At 40.2% G+C, this 20,326-nt stretch overlaps 1 protein-coding gene across 2 annotated transcripts in view; it reads right to left on the bottom strand.

Annotated features, from left to right (window-relative positions):
- LOC149258315 (uncharacterized) overlaps positions 1-14,636 on the bottom strand; it is a 139,877-nt gene extending 125,241 nt beyond the window's left edge. The window contains exon 1 of one of the 2 annotated variants that reach the window (XM_089415152.1): positions 13,980-14,636. In XM_089415152.1, the coding sequence (XP_089271278.1) occupies positions 13,980-14,426 (447 nt within the window). In that variant the 5' untranslated portion in view covers positions 14,427-14,636. The remainder of the gene's footprint in view (positions 1-13,979) is intronic. The other variant, XM_089415151.1, reaches the window with a different exon arrangement.
- Between the last annotated feature and the right edge of the window lie 5,690 nt (positions 14,637-20,326).

Here is a 20,326-nt window from a genome sequence, read left to right on the forward strand (position 1 = left end):
TAACAAATGGGCCTATTGTAAGGCAAACATGAAGCAAATTGTTAAACTAAATCAAACTTTGCCACATGAAGGGAGATACTTGCATAAAGTGAAATAAATTGTTCCAAAGTAAAATTCTGAATTGCAATTGAAAGCAACAAAAAAAAAAATCTTGAAATGCAAAACATAATAATGGAAACTAGTAGCAGGATCAAATCTTGATCCAGGTGGATATTGGTGGCCACCCGCTAATTCCACTTGGATCCCCTGTAGTGCTTCTTACAGTTTTTTCAGTTTCCTTAATTATAGCACAGTTTACTATTTTTAGCAGTTTTTCGGGTCCTAAACTTCCGGAGCCGTTTTGAGGCCCTAAACGACGTTTTTTGGGAAATCTACCACCAGCGATTTTTCTGATAAAAATTGTCTTTTCCGTCGTAGTCCTCGGAGAGATCTTTCCAACGGGCTATCATGCACGTCAAACGGAGATAGTACGACCAATTCGCGACCCCGAGAAGTTGATGTACGAACTTACCCAAAAATGGGGCCCACAATTTGGCGTTTCATCTTCTAGGGTTAGGTTTTGGAATGTGAAGGGTTTTCCATTGTTTCTCAACAATAAATAGGCCTCCGAGCCTCATTGTAAGACAGTTCAGAGGCATGTAGCCACCACATCTCTTCTCAGAGATAAGCTACCATCGCCCTAGCTGGTTTATTTCCATTTCTGTTTGTAAGCATATTTCAGTATTTTACAGTAATGAATTGAGGTATTATTTCCGCTGCATATCTATCTTTATGGTTATCTCTGTATTTTATTGCGTTCCTGTTTAAATCCGGATCAGTGGTATCAGAGCGGTCTGCTTTTCTTCTCTGTTTTTCTTTGCATGTCCCCAACGAGGTCGGGATATAAGGAGTTAGGGCTTGAACTGGTCGAACCTTTGCAAGACCAGCCTCGCAAATCCCGACGGCCTCCCATGGCGAATGAAAAGAAAGACGAGGGGGCAGGAGATCCTATCAAAATCTTGCTCGAAGAAGCCCTCGAGCGACAAAGGAACGCGATGATGGACAACTTTGCCCAAATCCTTCAGCGGCTACCCAGGGGCGACGCATCGGCTTCCAACAGCAACTCTGGAAACGCCACACCATTTAAGGTACAAGTTAATTTTGAAATCCCCATATTCGAGGATCAGATAGACGCAGATGCCGTCGATAAATGGTTAAATGTGCTAGAGGGTTATTTTTCTGTTCATGAATTTTCCAGTCGGGAAAAGATTATTTTCGCTCTTCTCAAAGCAGCCCCCCACGTCAAGGATTGGTGGGAAACCTACTGCGAGCAGAAGGATGAAAGTACAGGCTCACTATTTTCAGTCGCACCGACTTGGGATTCATTCCGAGATGCCATCAAGGAGCAGTACTACCCTGTCGGAAGCTATGAGGATCAATACATAAAGTGGACCACGCTACGGCAGGGAAGGGACCAAGACATACCAGAGTTTACCAATATTTTCCATACCCTTCGCACAAAGTTGGGTATCAAGGATACAGAGCAGCATTTGGTACTCAAATACCGTGGCTGCCTGCACAAGTACATCCAAGAAGAAATAGAATTCTTGAACATCTCCTCGCTTGGCACGGCATACCGATATGCCGTCAAGGTCGAGCAAAAGTTTAAACAGAAGAAGCGACACTTTGGGTCTGCGAATCCGAAACAAGGGAAAGGTGCCCCCAAACTGCAGAACAAAGGACAAAGCCAAGGCGGGGCGGCCCAAGACAACCCGCCAAAGCTGCAAGCAAAGAACAGCGCCGCAAAGCCGAAAAAGGACACCGGAAAGTGGTGTGAGTTCCACAAGAGCTCCACTCACAACACAAGTGAGTGTCGGGCCAAGCAGTCACTGGTGGCCGAGCTTAAGTTTTCAGAATCAGATGCATGTTCTGACTCTGAGTCAGAACCCGATAAGGGGAATGACAAAGGGAAGCAGATATCGATGCGGAGCCCAACGCCACCGTTACCACCACGAAGATCCAGAAGGAGGAACCTGAAGATCCAGAGGAGGAGGAGCATCTCTTCCACTCCCAAATGTGGGTAAAGGGCTCCCCGCTACAGTTCATTGTTGACAGCGGGAGCCAAAGCACATCCACAACCATACACCCTTGGGTGGCTGCACCAAGGACGGGATCTTCGTGTGAGCCAACAGTGTCGCCTTCCATACAACATCAAGCCCTTCACGGATGAGGTATTGTGTGACATTGCTCCCCTTGAAGTTTGTGATGTGTTATTAGGACAACCATACTTGTGGAAGCGACATGATGTGTATGAGTCAAGGCCCCGTGCTGTTATTGTTACTTTGGGAAATAAGTTGTACAGGATACCAGAGGTAGCACCGCCTGCCGCCATCTCTTTGGTTACTGCAAAACAATGCAGTAAGCTCATTTCCAAACCGGGAAGTTTGTTTTCCTGATGATACGCCTTCAAGAAAAGAAGAAGACGGTGGCCACGACCTCCAGACAGGGCCCCTCCGCACGACAACTACAGATGGACAAGGTCGTGGAGGAGTATGAGGACATCTTCACCTCCCCCGCAGGGGTTCCTCTGCACTGTCAGGTCAAGCACTCCTGAGCTTTGTTGTTTGTGTATCTCTATTGTTGTTTCTAAGGGCTGTCCCAAACTCTTCTAGAACAACGTATATATATAGGTAAGATAGGTTGTCTTAGAGGCTGTTGTTTAGGCCTCCATCATACTAGATCTCCCTTCCTTTCTACGGCTAGGGCTTCTTCATTAGGGCAGCGTAGATCTCCATTAGGGCAGCATTATCCCTTAGGATCTCTCCTCCTACTAAAACCCAAAGACAAGTAGAGAGGAAAAGATCTCAAGTGAGTGTGTGGAAATGACTTGAAGGCCACCTCTATTTATACTAAAACGTTGAGCACAAGTGGGGTTTGTTTGGTTGTTGGCCGACCTTGACAAATTGTGCCATAACACTAATAAATTCATATCTCCATAAATACTTATCGAAATCGGATGATTTTCAAATCAATCCTACACCTCTCGATGAGAGGGATCAAAGAAAAATATCAGCTGCCATTAATAAGATGACCCACATGGAGTTTGGCCCTAGTTGCCAATTTTAACACTCCCTCTCAACTAGGGAGAACTCCATTTGCTGATCCATATGTCTGACTGTACTATCTTTCCATCAGTGCCCTGCACTGCTCTGCTCTGCTCTACTAAGCTCTGCTCTGCTATGCTCTACTGAGCTCTACTCAGTTCTGCTCTGTTGAACCATGAAGAAGAAGAATTGATCAAGAATGTCTCATACCAATCTCTACCGACCCAAAGTCAGTTTCATCTGAAGAGAGTGTGTCATATCACTCTTACTGACCCGAAGTCAGTTTTATTGATCATTGATCAATATCACAAGAGAGTGTCATATCACTCTTACTGACCCATCAATTTTATTGATCCCAGATCAATATCACAAGAGAGTGTCTCAAACCACTCATACTAATCCCAGATCAGTTGGAGGTCATCCTAGAATAGGGAGTACGGTAGATACAACGATGCGTCCATTGATAGTACTACTATGGTCCCTAACCCCATTTCCCTGCTCATTGATCAGATGAGAGGTACTTCCCATGAGTCCCAGACTACATGGGTAGGATGCCTCGACAGGAGAACTAATCATCCTGTCCCACAGGAGAACTAATCATCCTGGCTCATAGGAGAACGAATCATCCTGTCCCAAAGTCGCCTCGGGGTATCACAGGGGAAGGCTGAGCTATTCACCCTATACACAGCGCACCATTAGGGGAGGGTGAGTCGCCCTATGGTCGTGTGTTGCTCCAGTAAGTACCCCAAGCCCCCCAGAGCTCCCAGAGCTCAATGCATGCAACATGCAGGACCCTTATACAAAGGTCTCTCAACGACTCCAAGTCGTTCGGGAAAGTCACAGATTTGACCTTTCCCCAGGGCTTTGACAAAATGTCTGCGACCTGTACATCAGTCTCAATGCGATGGAGCCTCCTCGCTCATCGACTTACCATATCCCAGATAAGGTAGTATCTGATGTCTATCTGTTGGAGCAATCATCGAATACGGGATTCCTCAACAATCGAATCCCCCTTGGTTGTCACAGAGAATTGTAGTGGTGACAACTCACTGAAGAGCTTCCACAACGAGGCAGCTTCACACGAGATCATACTCATAGCTTCGTATTCGGTCTCAGAGGTGCTTATAGCAACCGACTTTTGCGTCCTGCTCATCCATGATATCGAAGTAGAATCCAAAGAGAACCAGCACTAAGAAGTGCTCTAGTAATCCTCCACACTGCCTGCCCAGTCAACATTCGAATAATTATGCAGCTACATATTTCTGGTAATGTATCTCAATCCATGATAAATTGTGCCCCGAAGATATCTCGGAAGATTCTTGGCACCAATCCAGTGAGGCTCAACCAAATATGAGCTCACCATGCTAACTGCAAAACATATATCCGGACGGAAGTTCACCAAGAACATCAATGCAAATGAGTTTATGAAACTCAAAGGCATTTCCCAAATCTGGTCCATCATCATCACCATATAACTTCTAAAAGTTAAGATCCTCGAGGTAGTAACAGGCTTGCAGTTTACCATTCCACATCTGGAATCTAACTCCCTCTTACTTCTGCGAGTAAGAAGGTCTGCACCTACCTATCAAAAATAGGTCGTTCTTAGAAGGTGCCGGTATGAGAGATCTATCATCCACAACCTTCAAACAATGGTTTGGATCGGCTTCACTCTTAGTGAATCTCAGCTTCATCTGACAGCTATCAATCCTTTCATATCAAACCCGGGGTGATTTGCATCAAGCCATAGAGGGCTTTCTTCCACCTGCATACATGAGATTCCCAATCATGAATCTCAAACCCCTCTGGTTGTTCCAAACCTGTGGACCTACTACATGAGGGGAATGGTCCCCTTGTAAGATTTTCCTTCGGTACATCTCAAATATGTACCTTCATGCTCTTTTTGAATTCAGGCATCCCAGTCACCATCTGACTCACATAGGGTAGGGCGCCACAATAAGTAGACCTCCAGTGCTATAGATGAGATGTGTCAACTAACATGGTCCCAATGGACCATCCTGCAACTTGGTACAAATTGCCAATCTTGAACCCATGAGTAAAAGCATCTTTGAAAATTCTATTTTCATATACGTACCCTTCCATCGATGAATGCCACCTTGTAACCTTTGACTTCCATTACCGAAATGGACACCAAGTTCTTGCGATCAGGTACATAAAAGAGATTTTGTAAATGAATCGAGTTACCCTCATTCAATAGAGGGGTAATATTTCCTACACACTTTCCGGGATAGGTGGCATTGGCTCCAGGTATACTCCGGGATTGTTTCCATCTCTACCAAATTAGAGAGAGCACCCTTCTATTTGTTGAAGTGCTTTGGAGCACTACAATCAATAAGCCAGATTCCCAAAAAATCTAAAGGAGAGGGCCAATACCAGATAACACTTCATTATCTTATCATAAACAAAATTTGATTCTTCATACCTAGGGTTCCTTCCTTTCTCTGAAGAGTCGGCCTTTTCCTTGATGACCTGCATTACCTGTCATTCCTCTGATCATTGAAGATGTCCTTGGAATGATTGTTATCATCATCAAGTGATGTGTCCCTGCCATTCGGACACTCCTTCGCATAATGGCCAAACAAGTCATATGCCTTTCCTTCCACCCTTAGATCCGGACTTCCCAATGAAGTGATCTTTAGGTAGGCCATCATAAGCTTCCGCTGTGTCATTCTGATAATGTTCTCTGCTTCGATTTCACCCTTGGTGAATTTGAAGAGGGATGAGGAATACATTGATCCTTTTGTCCTTTCCCAACTCTCTTCGGTGATTGCTCTTTTACTCTTGCTCGGGCATTGTCTTCACCTCAGCTCTGATACCATGTTAAGTTAGGTATGTTCTATGCTTAGAGCAATTTATTTCAATTTTCACAGTTAGCTCAATACCTTTTCCAGATTAGCAATCAAATCAACATTAAAGTAAATTGCAGATAGAACATAAACATAAATCGCAGAAGACAAGCCAAGACAATAGGACACAAGATGTGGCGCTAGCCAGGGACAAACCCTAATGTGGGAATCCCTTGATCAATTCTTCTTATATGTTCTTCAATAGTTCAGCAGAGAGAGAGAGTACATTTACAACAGAAGTCAACGCTTCAACTTTCTAGATAAGAGAATAGATCATCTCTACATGAGATCAGTTGAAGACATGCTGCTTCAACTGATTCTCCAAGTTGACTCCTTCACCTATCATTGTGTTGCATCTCATCCACAGGCTACACCTCACCATGCTACACTGTACTGCACTCATCATCACAGTGCTGGACCTAATGACCATGCTATGCACTTCATGTTGTTGCTCCTATCACTGTGCTACTCCTGTCACTGTGTTGCTCCAATCACTGAGCTGCTCTCATCACGGATTTGCAACCAATGCTGCACTCATCACTGATCTTCACTCAATGCTGCACTCATCATCACTGCATCCAATATGTTGCTTTACACTTACTAGTCTTAGCTGCTTGCTATGGCTTACAGCCTAGCAGAGCAACTAGACTCCTCCAAAGTGTAGTCAACTAACCGTCACAATGTCTGCCTTGATTTGTCTGCAATTGTTCTCTAAGGGAAGGTTGTCTCTGCCTTCCACAAGACTGTCCTCCATTTATTACAACATGTATATATCTGACATGCCATACATCAGACTGAAGATGTCGCTGTCATGTGTTCACTAGATAACATACAACCTAGAGAGCAGACTTCACTGTTTCTTCTTTATGATAGTGAATTCCCAGTCCTTAACTCATGCCTTGTAACAGTTTTATCCACAGCACTTTGCTGTCATCTACAGCACACTTAGGCACCTACAGCACTTAGTCCATGCCGTCATCTCCAGCACACTTAGACACCTACAGCACTTAGATTCATGTTGTCACCTACAGCATACATAGGGACTATTTCTGTTGTTGATAAGGGTTGCGTATTGTAGACAAAACAGCAGCTAGGTATCCTTGATTAGACTGCGGATTAGGGCCTTCGTTTGTTGTTTATTAGGCCTCCTTAGACTGTAGCTAGGGCACCTTATTGGACTGCGTATTAGGGCCTTTTGTTTGTTGTTCATTAGGCCTCCTTAGACTGCGGCTAGGGCACCTTGTTGGACTGTGTATTAGGGCCTTTTGTTTGTTGTTTGTGTATCTATATTGTTGTTTCTAAGGGTTGTCCCAAACTCTTCTAGAACAACGTATTTATATAGGTATGATAGGTTGTGTTAGAGACTGTTGTTTAGGCCTCCTTCATCATACTAGATCTCCCTTCCTTTCTGCGTCTAGGGCTTCTTCATTAGGGCAGCGTAAATCTCCATTAGGGCAGCATTATCCCTTGGGGTCTCTCATCCTACTAAAACCCAAAGACAACTAGAGAGGAAGAGATCCCAAGTGAGTGTGTGGAAATGACTTGAAGGCCACCCCTATTTATACTAAAACATTGAGCACAAGTGGGGTTTGTTTGGTTGTTGGCCGACCTTAACAAATTGTCCCATAACACTAATAAATTCATATCTCCATGAATACTTATCGGAATCGAATGATCTTTAGATCAATCCTACACCTCTCGATGAGAGGGATCCAAGAAAAATATCAACTGCCATTAATAAGATGACCCACATGAAGTTTGGACCTAGTTGCCAATTTTAACAAAAAACCATTGATAAGTGTTCTTAACATTTGTTGTGTCTGTTAGTGGTGCCATCTTTCTTTCAGCATATGATTACTCAAAGAAGTTCAAGACCGGCATCAACATTGCAGAACCATTACTTGAAAAAACTGAACGTATTAGGCTATATAATGTCATCCAAGTCATCACTGATAATGCTGCTAATTGTAAGGCAGCGGGAGCAATTATTAAGGATAAATACCCCAACATATTTTGCTCTAGATGTTTGGTTCACACAATGAACCTTTTGATGCATGATATTATTAAGAACAAAAATCAACAATACAAATAGATTGGTGATTTGTACAAGAGAGGAAAACAAATGATAAAATTTATTACAGATCATAGCAACACCCATGGGCTTTTCCGCAGTCACTCAAGATTGGAGTTGTTGAAGATTGCGAAGACTAAATTTGCTAGCTATTACCTCACCTTCAGGAGCCTTTTGAAGGTAAGAGAATCATTTGCTAGCATGGTATGAAGTCCACACTAACAGGTATTAAAGAAAAGGGCTACAAATGCAACTGACAAGCAAGGTTTTGAACAGGTGGAGGAGACCACTCTTGACGGTCTATTTTGGGCACATGTGAGGCAAGTATTGGAATTCACCAAGCCCATTTATAACATGATTCGTTTTGCAGATACAAATAAACCAGTGATTGGGGAGGTGTATGAGCAGATGGATACCATGTTGGGGCAAATAAAAAATATTGCTCAGAAAGATGATCCCAACTTGTATACACAGATTCACAATTGTGTGTACACGATGGAATAAACTTAATGTTCCACTACATGTCTTGGCATATATCCTTATGCCAACATACTACTCTCCATCTTGGTTGGGCCAACTTGCACTTGGGGGTGGGGTTAGGGTCAAACCCCATACAGATTCAGAGGTATCTACAGGATATATGCAAGCATTAGACAAGTTGGTACCTGACAGGGAGGAGTGTGCTAATCTGTGTCTTGAATTAGGCAGATACTTCAGTTGACTAGTTTGTTAGGTTCTTTGCAGGCAATGGAAGATAGAGACAAATTTGATGCTCTCACATGGTGGGAAGCATATGGCGGCATGGGACTTTTGCCAAAATTGGCAAAAAAAGTTCTCTCACAGGTTGTAAATACTTCTTCTGCAGAGAGGTGTTGGAGCACCTATAGCTTCATACATAATGTGAGAAGAAACAAACTCAATGAAAATCGGGCAGAAAGCTTGGTTTATGTGCACCACAACTTGAGGCTGTTGAGTCATTATTGTGATCAGGCTTGTGAGGATCCAACATATAAAATTTGGGACAACCACCCAGAGGACGATAATTTGGAGGATGGTACTATACATCTTGAAGAACTGGAAGCAGAACTTATGAGAGATGAAGATGAAGCAACAACAACCATGCCACCCCCACCATCCAGTAACAGTGTCAGTGATCAAGTTCCAAGTCTCGTTCCTTTGCTGTCGTCGCCTCCATGTACATCCTCATGTGGAGGGCATGTGCCTTCTGGTTCTGGTCGTGGGACTATGTGGGAGGAGACTCCTAGAAGACCACCACAACCTGCTCAAAAATTAGACATTTCTCGTGGCAGCAAGAGGAAGCCATAGATGATAGATTTACTCATCTTTTATAGTTTCTAGTAGTTTTAATAACTGTTGACTCTTTCATATTTATTATGATATTTTTTGTAAACAATATATGACAATTTAAGTTTGAAGTTTGAAATTGGCAATTATAACTCATTAGTAATGAATTATGAATATGATGCTTTGTGAAAGTTGAAAGTTGTTTCATTTCATGTTAGATATTCTTTGTTGTAATGGTTACACTTGGCTTACAAGTACAACTTTGGTGATCAATTATGATAAATGTTATATATTGAATTTTAAAAGCTTGAAACTTTAAGATTGATGAATCATGAGACTCAATATGTTGTATGTTACTAACTTGTGGACGTGGTTGATGAAGATTATAACTTCTAGATGATTGTTGTTATATGGTTCAATCTATGTTTTTAATGCTTTTTATATCCAATTCATCACTCTACATGCTTTGGTTGACATATATGCATCAAAATATAAAAAATATATATTATATATAAAAAAAAACACTCCTGGAATCGCTCCCAAACCAGGAGCTTCTGAAAATGTTGCTCGCGCTCCCAAGTAACCTTGGGCCAAGTTGTGCTTTTTCTTTTCTTTTTAGCTGCATCAACCTCTGGGGCATCATTCCAGGCCTGACCCAAGATGTGGACAAGGGGAGGGGGAAGCCAACCCTATGTGGACACATGTGGACCCAAATGGGAAAATAGATGAATGGGGCTAAAATGAGTGGAAGGGGAGTGATGTAGGTGGTACAAGAAGCGGGACAACACAACCAAAATCGAGATTTCCCATGTAGTGCCAACCCAAAAGCCAAAAGGTCAGTAAAGGAGATCCTACAGGACTAGGATATAAGGCTAACCACGAAATTGGGCAATGGAGACAAGAATTCAAGCCTAACCTTTGGGGTCGAAAGGCCCACCTTCAAACTTATATTCATGACAAGTGGTTGAGGGACCACATGGGTCGCTCAGGTGTCAGAAAAATTGGCACATCGATCTATCTAATGGCTGCAAGGAGGTGTTGGTTGTCGGTTGAGGACCATCTAGGAGAAAAAAATTCTCCTATGTACATAACCCACAAGTGGTGGGTAACAAAACTCACTTCCAAGTGGACTAGGGCTTTAGATAAAGGTGTAAAGAGTCTATACAATGTCCCCTCACGAATCCCAACTACCCCAACATCATCAGTACTTGAGCCCTTACCCCAAACCAAAACCTTACCATCAACGAAAGCAATTCTATCACCTTTATCCTCTAGACAAGAAATAGAAAGTAAGTTTTTCTTCAAACCTGGAACATATAAGATATTGTTGAGGTGAATGCTTCCACCCAACGCAAGCTCCAATGATATAGATCTAATGCCTTTCACTAGATAGCTCTTGTTGTCTCCAAGTTTGATTCAGTGAGATGAGTTACCCTTAGATAGGGTTTGGAGTTGACTGCATTCTCTTGTCATATGTCTGGAGGCACCACTGTAAATCACCCATACATTCTCGTCCTTAAATGTTCTAGATAAATCGGAAAACAAACTTCCATCTATTACTTCCTTTGCGAGCTTGGAGATGATCTTCAATAGACAATTCTTGATCGATGTAGCGAGATTTCCAAGAACCCTGAAACCCTTCCTCATAGTGCCAACAAAGATGTGATCTTCAGTCTCCTTCTTACACCTTGACTCTGATACCATGTTGGAGAATCAAGAGACTTATGTATTTAGATGATTTTCCTTAACTTGATAATTACTTGTGATATTTGTTGGCCTTTTATTACTTATTAGATCTTTGTTCATCAAGCAATTACCAAAAACAATGAAGATCAGAAGAGACAAAGTACACTAGATATAGGCTCAAAGCCAGGGGAAAATCCCTCCAAGGGGAAAACCCAGAAAAATGCTTCTCTTCATCTTTAGAATCTGCTTGCAAAAGAGACTTCCAAGACCCAGAGACCAAAGCCAACAAACCCTCCAAGCCCAAGCCAACCTCCAGCAAGATCTTCCTTGACACAGCTACCAAAACTTCTATACTGCTTCTTTGATGCTGCAACTTCGGCCCCTACAACAAAATCCCAGCTCTGCAATTTCGGCCTCTTGCAAATGCGTCAGAATTTGGCCTCCTGCAACTGGCAGCTTCACAAACCCTAGAGAGACAAGGAAAGAGATTCTTTGACAAACTTCGACTTTTTCTCTTCTTCTTCATCCTCTCAATTTCTTTTTTCACCTTCGCTATTGCAGATTGAACTTGCTTGAGATGAGTGACCAAATGTGATCCAAACGGATGTTGGTGGCCCTACACCTATTCCACGTGGACCCCCACCGTTGTTTCTCTCAGTTTCCTTAATTGTAGCATAGCTTACTAATTTTGGCAGTGTTTCAAACCCTGAACTTTTGGAATTGTTTTTAGAACCTAAAAGACATTTTTTGGGAAAGCAGAGAGACTGAAAAAGTGCAAGACTAATTTATCGATCTTTTTTCGGCCTCTTCTTAGAGATCTTCGAAACGAGGTATTATGATAGTCAAACAGAGATTGTATGTCAAATTTACAACCCTGGGAAGTTGACGTTCCAACTAACCCCAACAGGTCCCACAAGCTTTTGGTGCTTCATCTCCTAGGGTTAGATTTTTGCATGTTTAAGGTTTCCCATTGTTTCTTAAAGATAAAAAGGCCTCTGAGCCTCATTATAAAACAGTTCAGAAGTCATGTAGTCACCACATCTCTTCTCAAAGATAAGCTACCATCACCCGAACTAGTTTATTTCCATTTTGCATGTAATAGTTTTCAATACTTTGTTATTAATAAATTAAAGTTTTGCTTTCGTTGTAGCTCTGTGTTTCTGTTTATATCCTTATTTAATTTCGTTCCTAAATAAATCCAGATCAAAATGAGTCGAGCTTCACTCCTTTATATAGCCTTTCTTGAGGGTTGACTTCCCTCCCTTTAGGTCGACTTAATCTGCTCCTTGGGCCGACTTGGTCTTGGACTTATCCATGGCTTCTTCTCGACAAAATAAATATTTTTCTTCATTGCAATGAGTCCAAATGGGACAATGGCACATGACCAATATTATTCTTTATCCTAAAAAGACCTAGAAGACCTAAAAGCACGAAGAACATGCTTTTGACTCAAACTTGAGTATGAAACCCATACTCCAAAATAAAAATATAATTTCTTTTTCTTTCCTGTTCTTTCTTTATAAAGAATATACAATGTCATGATTACAATTACATTATATTGAAAACCAAACCTAGTTACAATTTTCAACACCTCTATTGGTGTGTGGTTCAAATATTATCTCAACTGACTGAATTGTGTGTCCAAGATAGTTTCATAGTTTTAAAACTAGGTCAGTCTGACTAGGAATCAGCCTAGTTGACCGAGCCATACCCCTGCCCGGGCTAAGAAGGTCAATTATCCGATTCGGCGTCAATCCATTACTGAACCGGCTAAGTTGGTCACTGATTCGGCCGGTTCGGTAATGGACCAATCGGACCGAACGAGCCCACCTAAACTGGTTGGTCTCGGCAGCGGGAAAAAAGGTGGGTTGGGCGGACTTAAAATCATTATTTTTCGTTTAAACTATTTCCTAGCCCCTCTACCCTTCTCTCGTGCCTATAAAGGTGACCCAACCCCCTCATATTTCCTCACAACTATCTCATTGCATTTATGTGAACATTTGTGAAGAGTTTGTGAGCAGTTAGAGTTGGTTTTTGGAGCAGCATTGAGGAGGTTCTTGGGCAATCTTTGGAGCAATGCCCATTTTGATATAATAGATATATTCATGAGCATGCTTTGATCAACTGTTGTCTTCTCTCTATTATTCTAATGCTTTGAGTTTGGAAACATGAATGTAAATCTTTAAAAATATGATTTTTCATTAAAATTAATATTTAATGTACTTTTTACAAAAACCGAGTCATTGGAATCAACTAGTCTGACTCGATACCAAGTCAGAGTTGACCCTAGGCCGGTTTCGAGTCTGAGTTTGAGTTTTAAAACAATGGATAGTTTGCCAATCTTGAAACGACTATAATGTATTTATATTTGCACAGTTACATTATTTATATTTGGAATGCATTAAAGATCTACTCTCCAACTTGAAAGGTGGAACTCCCTTGATGGCCGCTGAGTGAATTTGACAGATAATACTTGGAGGAAGTCCAAGTGATCTTGATGGCCAGTGGATGTGGCACGTTTTGATGGACGAGACCAGGAACATTTATTGACTGGGTGAAAGCCTCAGTGAACCTAATGGCCCATGTATCCGGAATATCTCAATAGATGATACTAGGGGCAGCCGAGACTGGGTGGACCTCCCTTGACAACCCACAAATGCAGCATCTCAGTAGATGAGGCCAACTGCAAGTCCTAGGTGAAATTGACATAATATATTGGAAGTCTGAGTCACCTCGGCCTCCCACAAATATCCTAGGTGAAGTTAAAGAAATAGAGATTCCCCTGAGGTCATAGATTCCACTTTGTTGACAAAGAGTTTCAAAAATAAAAGGAAAATAAAATAAAGGTCGCAAATGTGTTTATCTTTACCAGGTGAATTGCCTAGCGGTGATAGCATTTTCGAATCCTATAAAATAATTTTCACTTACACGCAAAAATAGTCCATTCGATATACAGAGACACCAACTGACCTGTGTCTGTAGAACCTTCTCGGTCTCCACCGGCATGGCAGCAGAAACAATGGCTCTTGAACCTGAAAATTTTGTTTTGTGTTTTCCACTCTTCGATACCCCACCTCCTCCCTTCTTCTTTTTATTCAATTTTTTTGAAGAAACCTTAACTTTGCTGACAGCCCCCTCAGCCAATTCATTGTCGAAACTCCATACATTCTCCTTGGGTTTCTTCTGACTGGCCTTCCTCTGATTTCCTTTGCCTCTGCTGATGGCACTACACCATATGGGTTTGTAGAAAGTTGAGCGAATTGAAGATGGGGATCCCTTGGCAGGCCAAAATCTTGCTGGGCAGCCATGCCCAAAAAAGGAACGGGCTTGACTTGGTAAAAAGGATGCAGGTCCTATGTTCAATGGAAGTTGATCTGGATGAAAAATCCTCAGATTTGCAATGGAATTTGCTTGCATTATTGGGTACTTAAGAAACCGATAAGCATAAACCTACACGGCGATCATATCGTGGATATACTGGATTGGCCTTCAGTAAGTGAAGCGCTTTCTAAACGTTATCATACTCGACTGGCAGTCATTTGTTATTATTTTATTTATTTGGTTTTAAAGGCGGCAAAATTCGTCCTACCTCAGGTTACTGAAAACAGCCATAACCACTGCGATTCCGAAACTGACTCATCGCCGTTTATACAAATCTAAATTATATTTATTTTTAAGACAGTAGTATAATCTATTATCATTTATTTGTACTCGTCACCGCTTATGCAAAAAACAAATTATATTTGATATTTGTTTTTAACATTGCACTAGAATGAATGAAATTTAATGTCCATGAGATATAGCTAGCTATAGGTCACTAGCATTTTTACTTTTTGTCTTTTGTAATTCAATCCTCTTATTATTCAAATTAATGATGAGTTGACCCAATTTTCTAACAGTGTTTTACTAAAAAAACAATGCCAATGAACTAAAGTTAACATGTTGCCGTAATAGTCTTTGTTCTCTCTGAAAGCATCACATTCCAAAATGAAATGTTTTTCCGATTCCATTGTTCTAGAAGTGCAAAAAGTACACATGCGCTCTTCCCTAGCTTCTTTAGTTTTTTTCCACGGACCTATTTCACACCGTAATTGATGCGAGTTAGTTCTTAATTGAGCAATAAGAATATTTTCTCTCCATGGAATGCTAGCTCCAATGTACTCTTTTTGTTGGAGATCACACGTGGAATTGAATTCTTGAACATAGTACTTCTTCTTTCTACCCAACTCTTTTCCCCATATATGCTCACGAAACTTCTCCATAACATAACTCTTCAAATCCTTGTTATTTGTGGGACATGCATTCATGTAAATTTTCCATTTTGCATCCATTTGTTGTTTTGTCTCATCCATGATTTCTTTCTTTCACTCATTCCTTAATTGAAGATAACTTTAGGCCATCTACCTTCTCCCATTTGCTCAATTCTCTAAAGATACCTTATGAGACGCACCATAGCAATTGCTTCGATGGAAGTTGCTCCTGTTTCACTCAGCATTATCTCATAAGAAACCGAATTTTTTATTTTAAACTTGCTCATGATCAAGCATTTTTGGATTTTCTCAATTTGCTTCCATTTTGAGACAGGGATGTTGCTAGCCCACAATTCACACCCATATAATATCACTAGACAAACTAGGAGCCCAAAAAGCACTTTAATTATTTTCCAATCCCATAACTCTGCCTCCCTACATTTGTTTTGAAGAGCATATAATGCTTTCCACCCTCCTAAAATTCTCTTCTTTCTGCAGTGCTCCCAATTAAGCTTGTTGTTGAAATCAATCCCAAGGTACTTGTATTCCTTTACTTCTTCAAGAATGTTGCCTTCAAAGAAGAACACATGTTGATTCTACTTCTTTTTATTTGAGAAAATCATTATTTTGGTCTTGCTAGTATTGACTTGCATCTCCACTTCTTTACAAAAATGCTCAAGGTCATATAGGTGCATCTACAATCCCTAGGCTGACTTAGCAATCAATACAAGGTCATCAACATATAAAAGAAGCTTTATCACAAACTCCCTCATTCGAACACCATCCCCACCTTGCAGCTTTAGCCACTCACCCAATTTATCAATATATAGACCAAAAAGAGTAGGGGATAAAGGGCAACCTTGCTTGACTCCGATGTCACTTCTAAAGCTTTCTGAAATGCCTACTAAAGTTCTAATTTTGACTTTCACCTCTTCATAAAGCCTATGGACATCAACTCTATAATGCAAAGGAATTTCAAGTTCTTTCATTCTACTCCACAACTTATCTCGAGGAACTGTGTCAAATGCCTTTTTGAAGTCAACAAAGCAGCGAAATACTTCTTCTTTGCCCTCCCAAACCTTTCCTATAATGTGTCTCAGCGTGATACCATGATCTATTGTAGAATGTTTTGGCCTAAAACCTGCTTTCCCTTTTGCCCTCTTTTCTTTGACTTCTGCCCACTTAATGATTATATTTTCCACCATGTTACTGAAGAGCTTTGCAAACAAAGGATTGATCATAATGGTTCTATAGTTGGAAGGATTATTGACGTCTCCACTTTTAAAAAGGGGTATTACTAGACTAGTTGTCAAATCTCTTGGGAATCTTTGTCAAATGACGTTGTTGAATATTTCCATTACGTGCAGAGCAAGAATGTTCACTCCCCACTTTAGATATTTTGTTTGAAGTTCAACCAAGTCGTTTGCCTTTCCTATTTTCAACTTCTTAATTCATGTCTCTACTTCTTGTAATGTGAAAAGTTTTGTGGTTGTGTTCATCTTGGGAGGAGGCTTCTCCTCTAGTTCTTTCTCATAGAGTTGTCTTGCATAGTCAAACCGTTGATTAACTGTGATATTATTTTCGATTTGCTTCTTCCTTGATTGAAGTTCCTGCGAAAAACGCTTTGGGTGATTTTTATAATTTATTGTAAAAATAAATGGTGGGAGAGTTATCATTAGTTGTGATTAGCCAAAATTAATTATTTAAGGAAAACTACATCACATGAAATTATAGACTTTTATTTCTACCAATTATTTTAATACTTATGACTTTCGAACCATCAACCGATTTCTTATGTGTTATAATAAAAACAAGTTATTAATGATATAGAAATAATTTTAACACATACTCTAAGCCCAAAATAAATTAATTATGTAAACATTATTTTATTGAAATACAAAAATGTTGTTATCATTTTTCTTAATTTAAAGTTTAATTAAATATAGAAAATTAATAATAATAATAAAATAGACTACGTTATCTCGACAATCTTAGTCCTTGTGGGGTGGTCTCAATGCAATATTTATTTCTTTGATTCTCAAAGCTGGCAAATCTGAGGACCCACTCAGTTTTCAACCCATCACATTATGTAATGCCATCTAGAAGGTGATAGCTACAATGATTGTGAATCGCTTGAAACCTTTACTTACAGAGCTTATTTACTCAAAACAAACAAGGTTTGTTGAAGGAAGACAGATTTTGGATGGCATCATAACAATTCAGGAAATTATTCATTCATTGATAAGTTCGAAGAAGTAAGGTATCATTTTCAAGCTCGATATGTCTAAGGCCTATGATCAAATCAGTTGGGACTATCTAGTACAAGTTCTTGAAGCTTTTGGTGTTTCTTGGTATTAGATTTCTTGGATACATTCTCTCATCTCTTCCCCTTTTTTCTCAATTTTGATTAACGGGCCTCCTTCTAGAAATTTTACTTTGTCACGTAGTTTACGTCAAGGTGATCCATTGCCCCCCTTTCTATTCATATTGGCTATGGAAGGTTTGGTTCACTTCTTTGCAAGTTCATGTTCACAAGGAAAACTTAAAGGTCTACGGTTATTTGTGGAGGACCTTCTTGTGACACATCAAAAATTCATTAATGATATTTGTCTCTTTGGCATTCCAACCCTCAAAGAAGTCAAAGCAGTTCGCTCCATGCTTTTAACTTTTATGGCAGCATTAGGTACCCTCATCAATAATGAGAAGACTAACATATTATTTTTCAATTCGAGTCGATACAGTGCCACTTAGCACGTGTATTAGAGTTCGTAGAGCCAATCTTCAATCCAAATATTTCGGGGTACCATTGGTTTTAAATCCTAAAAGAATTTCTTATTGGTTGATCTTATCCAAAAACTTTCTAATAAGATCAATAATTGGACATTTTGAGCCTTGAACTTTGCAAGACGATTGACCTCAACTAAGCTTGTTCTACAAGCTATTGCAATATACCAAATGTCAACTATGTTGATACCCAAAGTTGTTTGTTGTAAACTTTGGTCTCTGTGGCACGATTTTCTTTGGCGGGGTTCTAATAAAGCGAAGAGATGGTAATCAGTGGCTTTGGAAATGTTGGTGAAGCTTAAATTATCTAAAGGCTTGGGTCTTCGTGATCCAAAAACGTTAAGTGTGACTTTTGGAGCGAAGTTATGCTGGTGATGGGTGACAAGAGCGAATGAGATTTGGAAGAGAATATGGTTGAGGAAATATGCACCTTTGATGTCACAAGAAGACCATCTTAGATATGATTTTAACTCTATTGGTTAAAGCTTATGGAAGTGGGCGCATGAAAGCAAGGCAATAGTGAGGAAGCATGATTTTTAGGAAATTAAGAATGGTGTTTCAGCTTTATTCCAGGATGAAGCCTAGAACCATTTGCCTTATGTAAATGAGAATGAGAATCTTCATAATTTTAATTTTTTTCGCAACTTATCTGGGAACAGTGCGGGTTAGTGTTTATTGGAAGCAAGAGTTGGATTTTATGGTATGGTGGATATGGAAAGATAAGGAAGATTGTCCATGTTCCTCCCAAGATTTGCATTGGGAAGTTTTTCAACAACTATTATGGGAACAGAGGATTTGATTCTCTCAAAATAGAGATACACTGAGATGGGGTATGTGATAGATAGGTTCATTTACTCTAAAATAAGCTTATGAGGTTATTGTGGGTCATGAGAGTATGGCCAAGGATGCTATCTGGAGTAAGTTATGGTTTGACATCCACTAGCCAAAAGTTACTCTTTTCCTTTTGCAACGAACAAAGTCCGTATACGCCAACAATAATCTTCATAATACTTCGAAAACAAAGACATCCATTGTAGGACAAGTAATTATGTATTGAATAGTGTATAAAAGAATTGATAAGATGATTACAAATTAGGGTGAGGACCTACTTATATACCCTATGCAGATATCTCTTCACCAATGGTCATGTCCTTAGGGACATACCTATTCATTAACTAATTACTAGTTAATTAATCATTATTTATTATTATAATTGTTTACATTATTTGTATTATTTTATATATATATATATTATTCATAACATTTCCTTCCTCTTCAAAAAGATTTGTTCTCAAAGCTTACTGATGAAAGGGCTTGATCTCTTTTCCCATTTCCAATATCTTCTTGTCTCAAAACTTTCATCCTCGTTGATACAAGACGATATGATCCACTTGTTGAGAAATCTATGGGGCAATAGTTAGGATGGTTTCTCTATCCTTGATAAATGCTTGTGATGTCTTTTTACGTTTTCTTACTTATTTGCCTCTTCTCTTATTATTATAATTGTTCTTATCATCAAATAGCTACCAAAACAAAAAGAATAATAGTACACAAGAACACAGGGTATAGGCTGCAAGTCAGGGCCAAAACCTCTCCACTTGAGAGGAAAACTCGTAAATCTCTTCTCTGCTTACAGATTCTTCAAACTACGAATTCCAAGACCTCTACACATAGACCAATACCCTACCAAGAACAAGTATGACCTTCTTGATGATGTGATTCCTTTGTCTAAGTCAAACCCAATCAAATCTCTTCCAGCAGCACAACTTCGCCCTCCAGCTTCATATTTTCAGCCTTTATTGCAAGTCTGAAATTTTCGGCCCTTGCGACTGCTACCACCTCCACACATGTGAGTGAAAATTAACCTTCCAAGGCCTCCCAACAGCTTCGCTTGACTTGCTTCCTTGTCGAGGGCTAGATAGTGACCTAATAGGCTTCTCTTTCGACAATTTTGATCTTCTTTTAGAAACTTGAGAATTTCTACCTTGAAGTAGCAAACGCTAGCTCTTCTTCTTCGCACATGTGAGAGAGAATTAGCCCAAAAATTGCTTCCTTCGTCCTTCTCCTTCTTCATTGTCCTTCTTACTCTTCTTCTTCTCTTGGATGATGAGAAGTGAATGTGTGTTCAAGGGAGGTCGAGTTCCTTCCTTTATATAGGCTTCTAAGGTGGACGAGGCTCCTCAAAATAGGTCGACTTCTTAGTTGGTAAGTTGACTTGGCCTTGGAGGGTATTCTGACACTTTTAAATACAAAAAAAATTATTTTTACAAGTTACAATGTGCG

The sequence above is a fragment of the Pinus tabuliformis genome, chromosome 6 (genome assembly GCF_031772625.1).
Source record: "Pinus tabuliformis cultivar Carrire ecotype Pingquan chromosome 6, CPIR1, whole genome shotgun sequence".
Lineage (NCBI taxonomy): Eukaryota > Viridiplantae > Streptophyta > Pinopsida > Pinales > Pinaceae > Pinus > Pinus tabuliformis.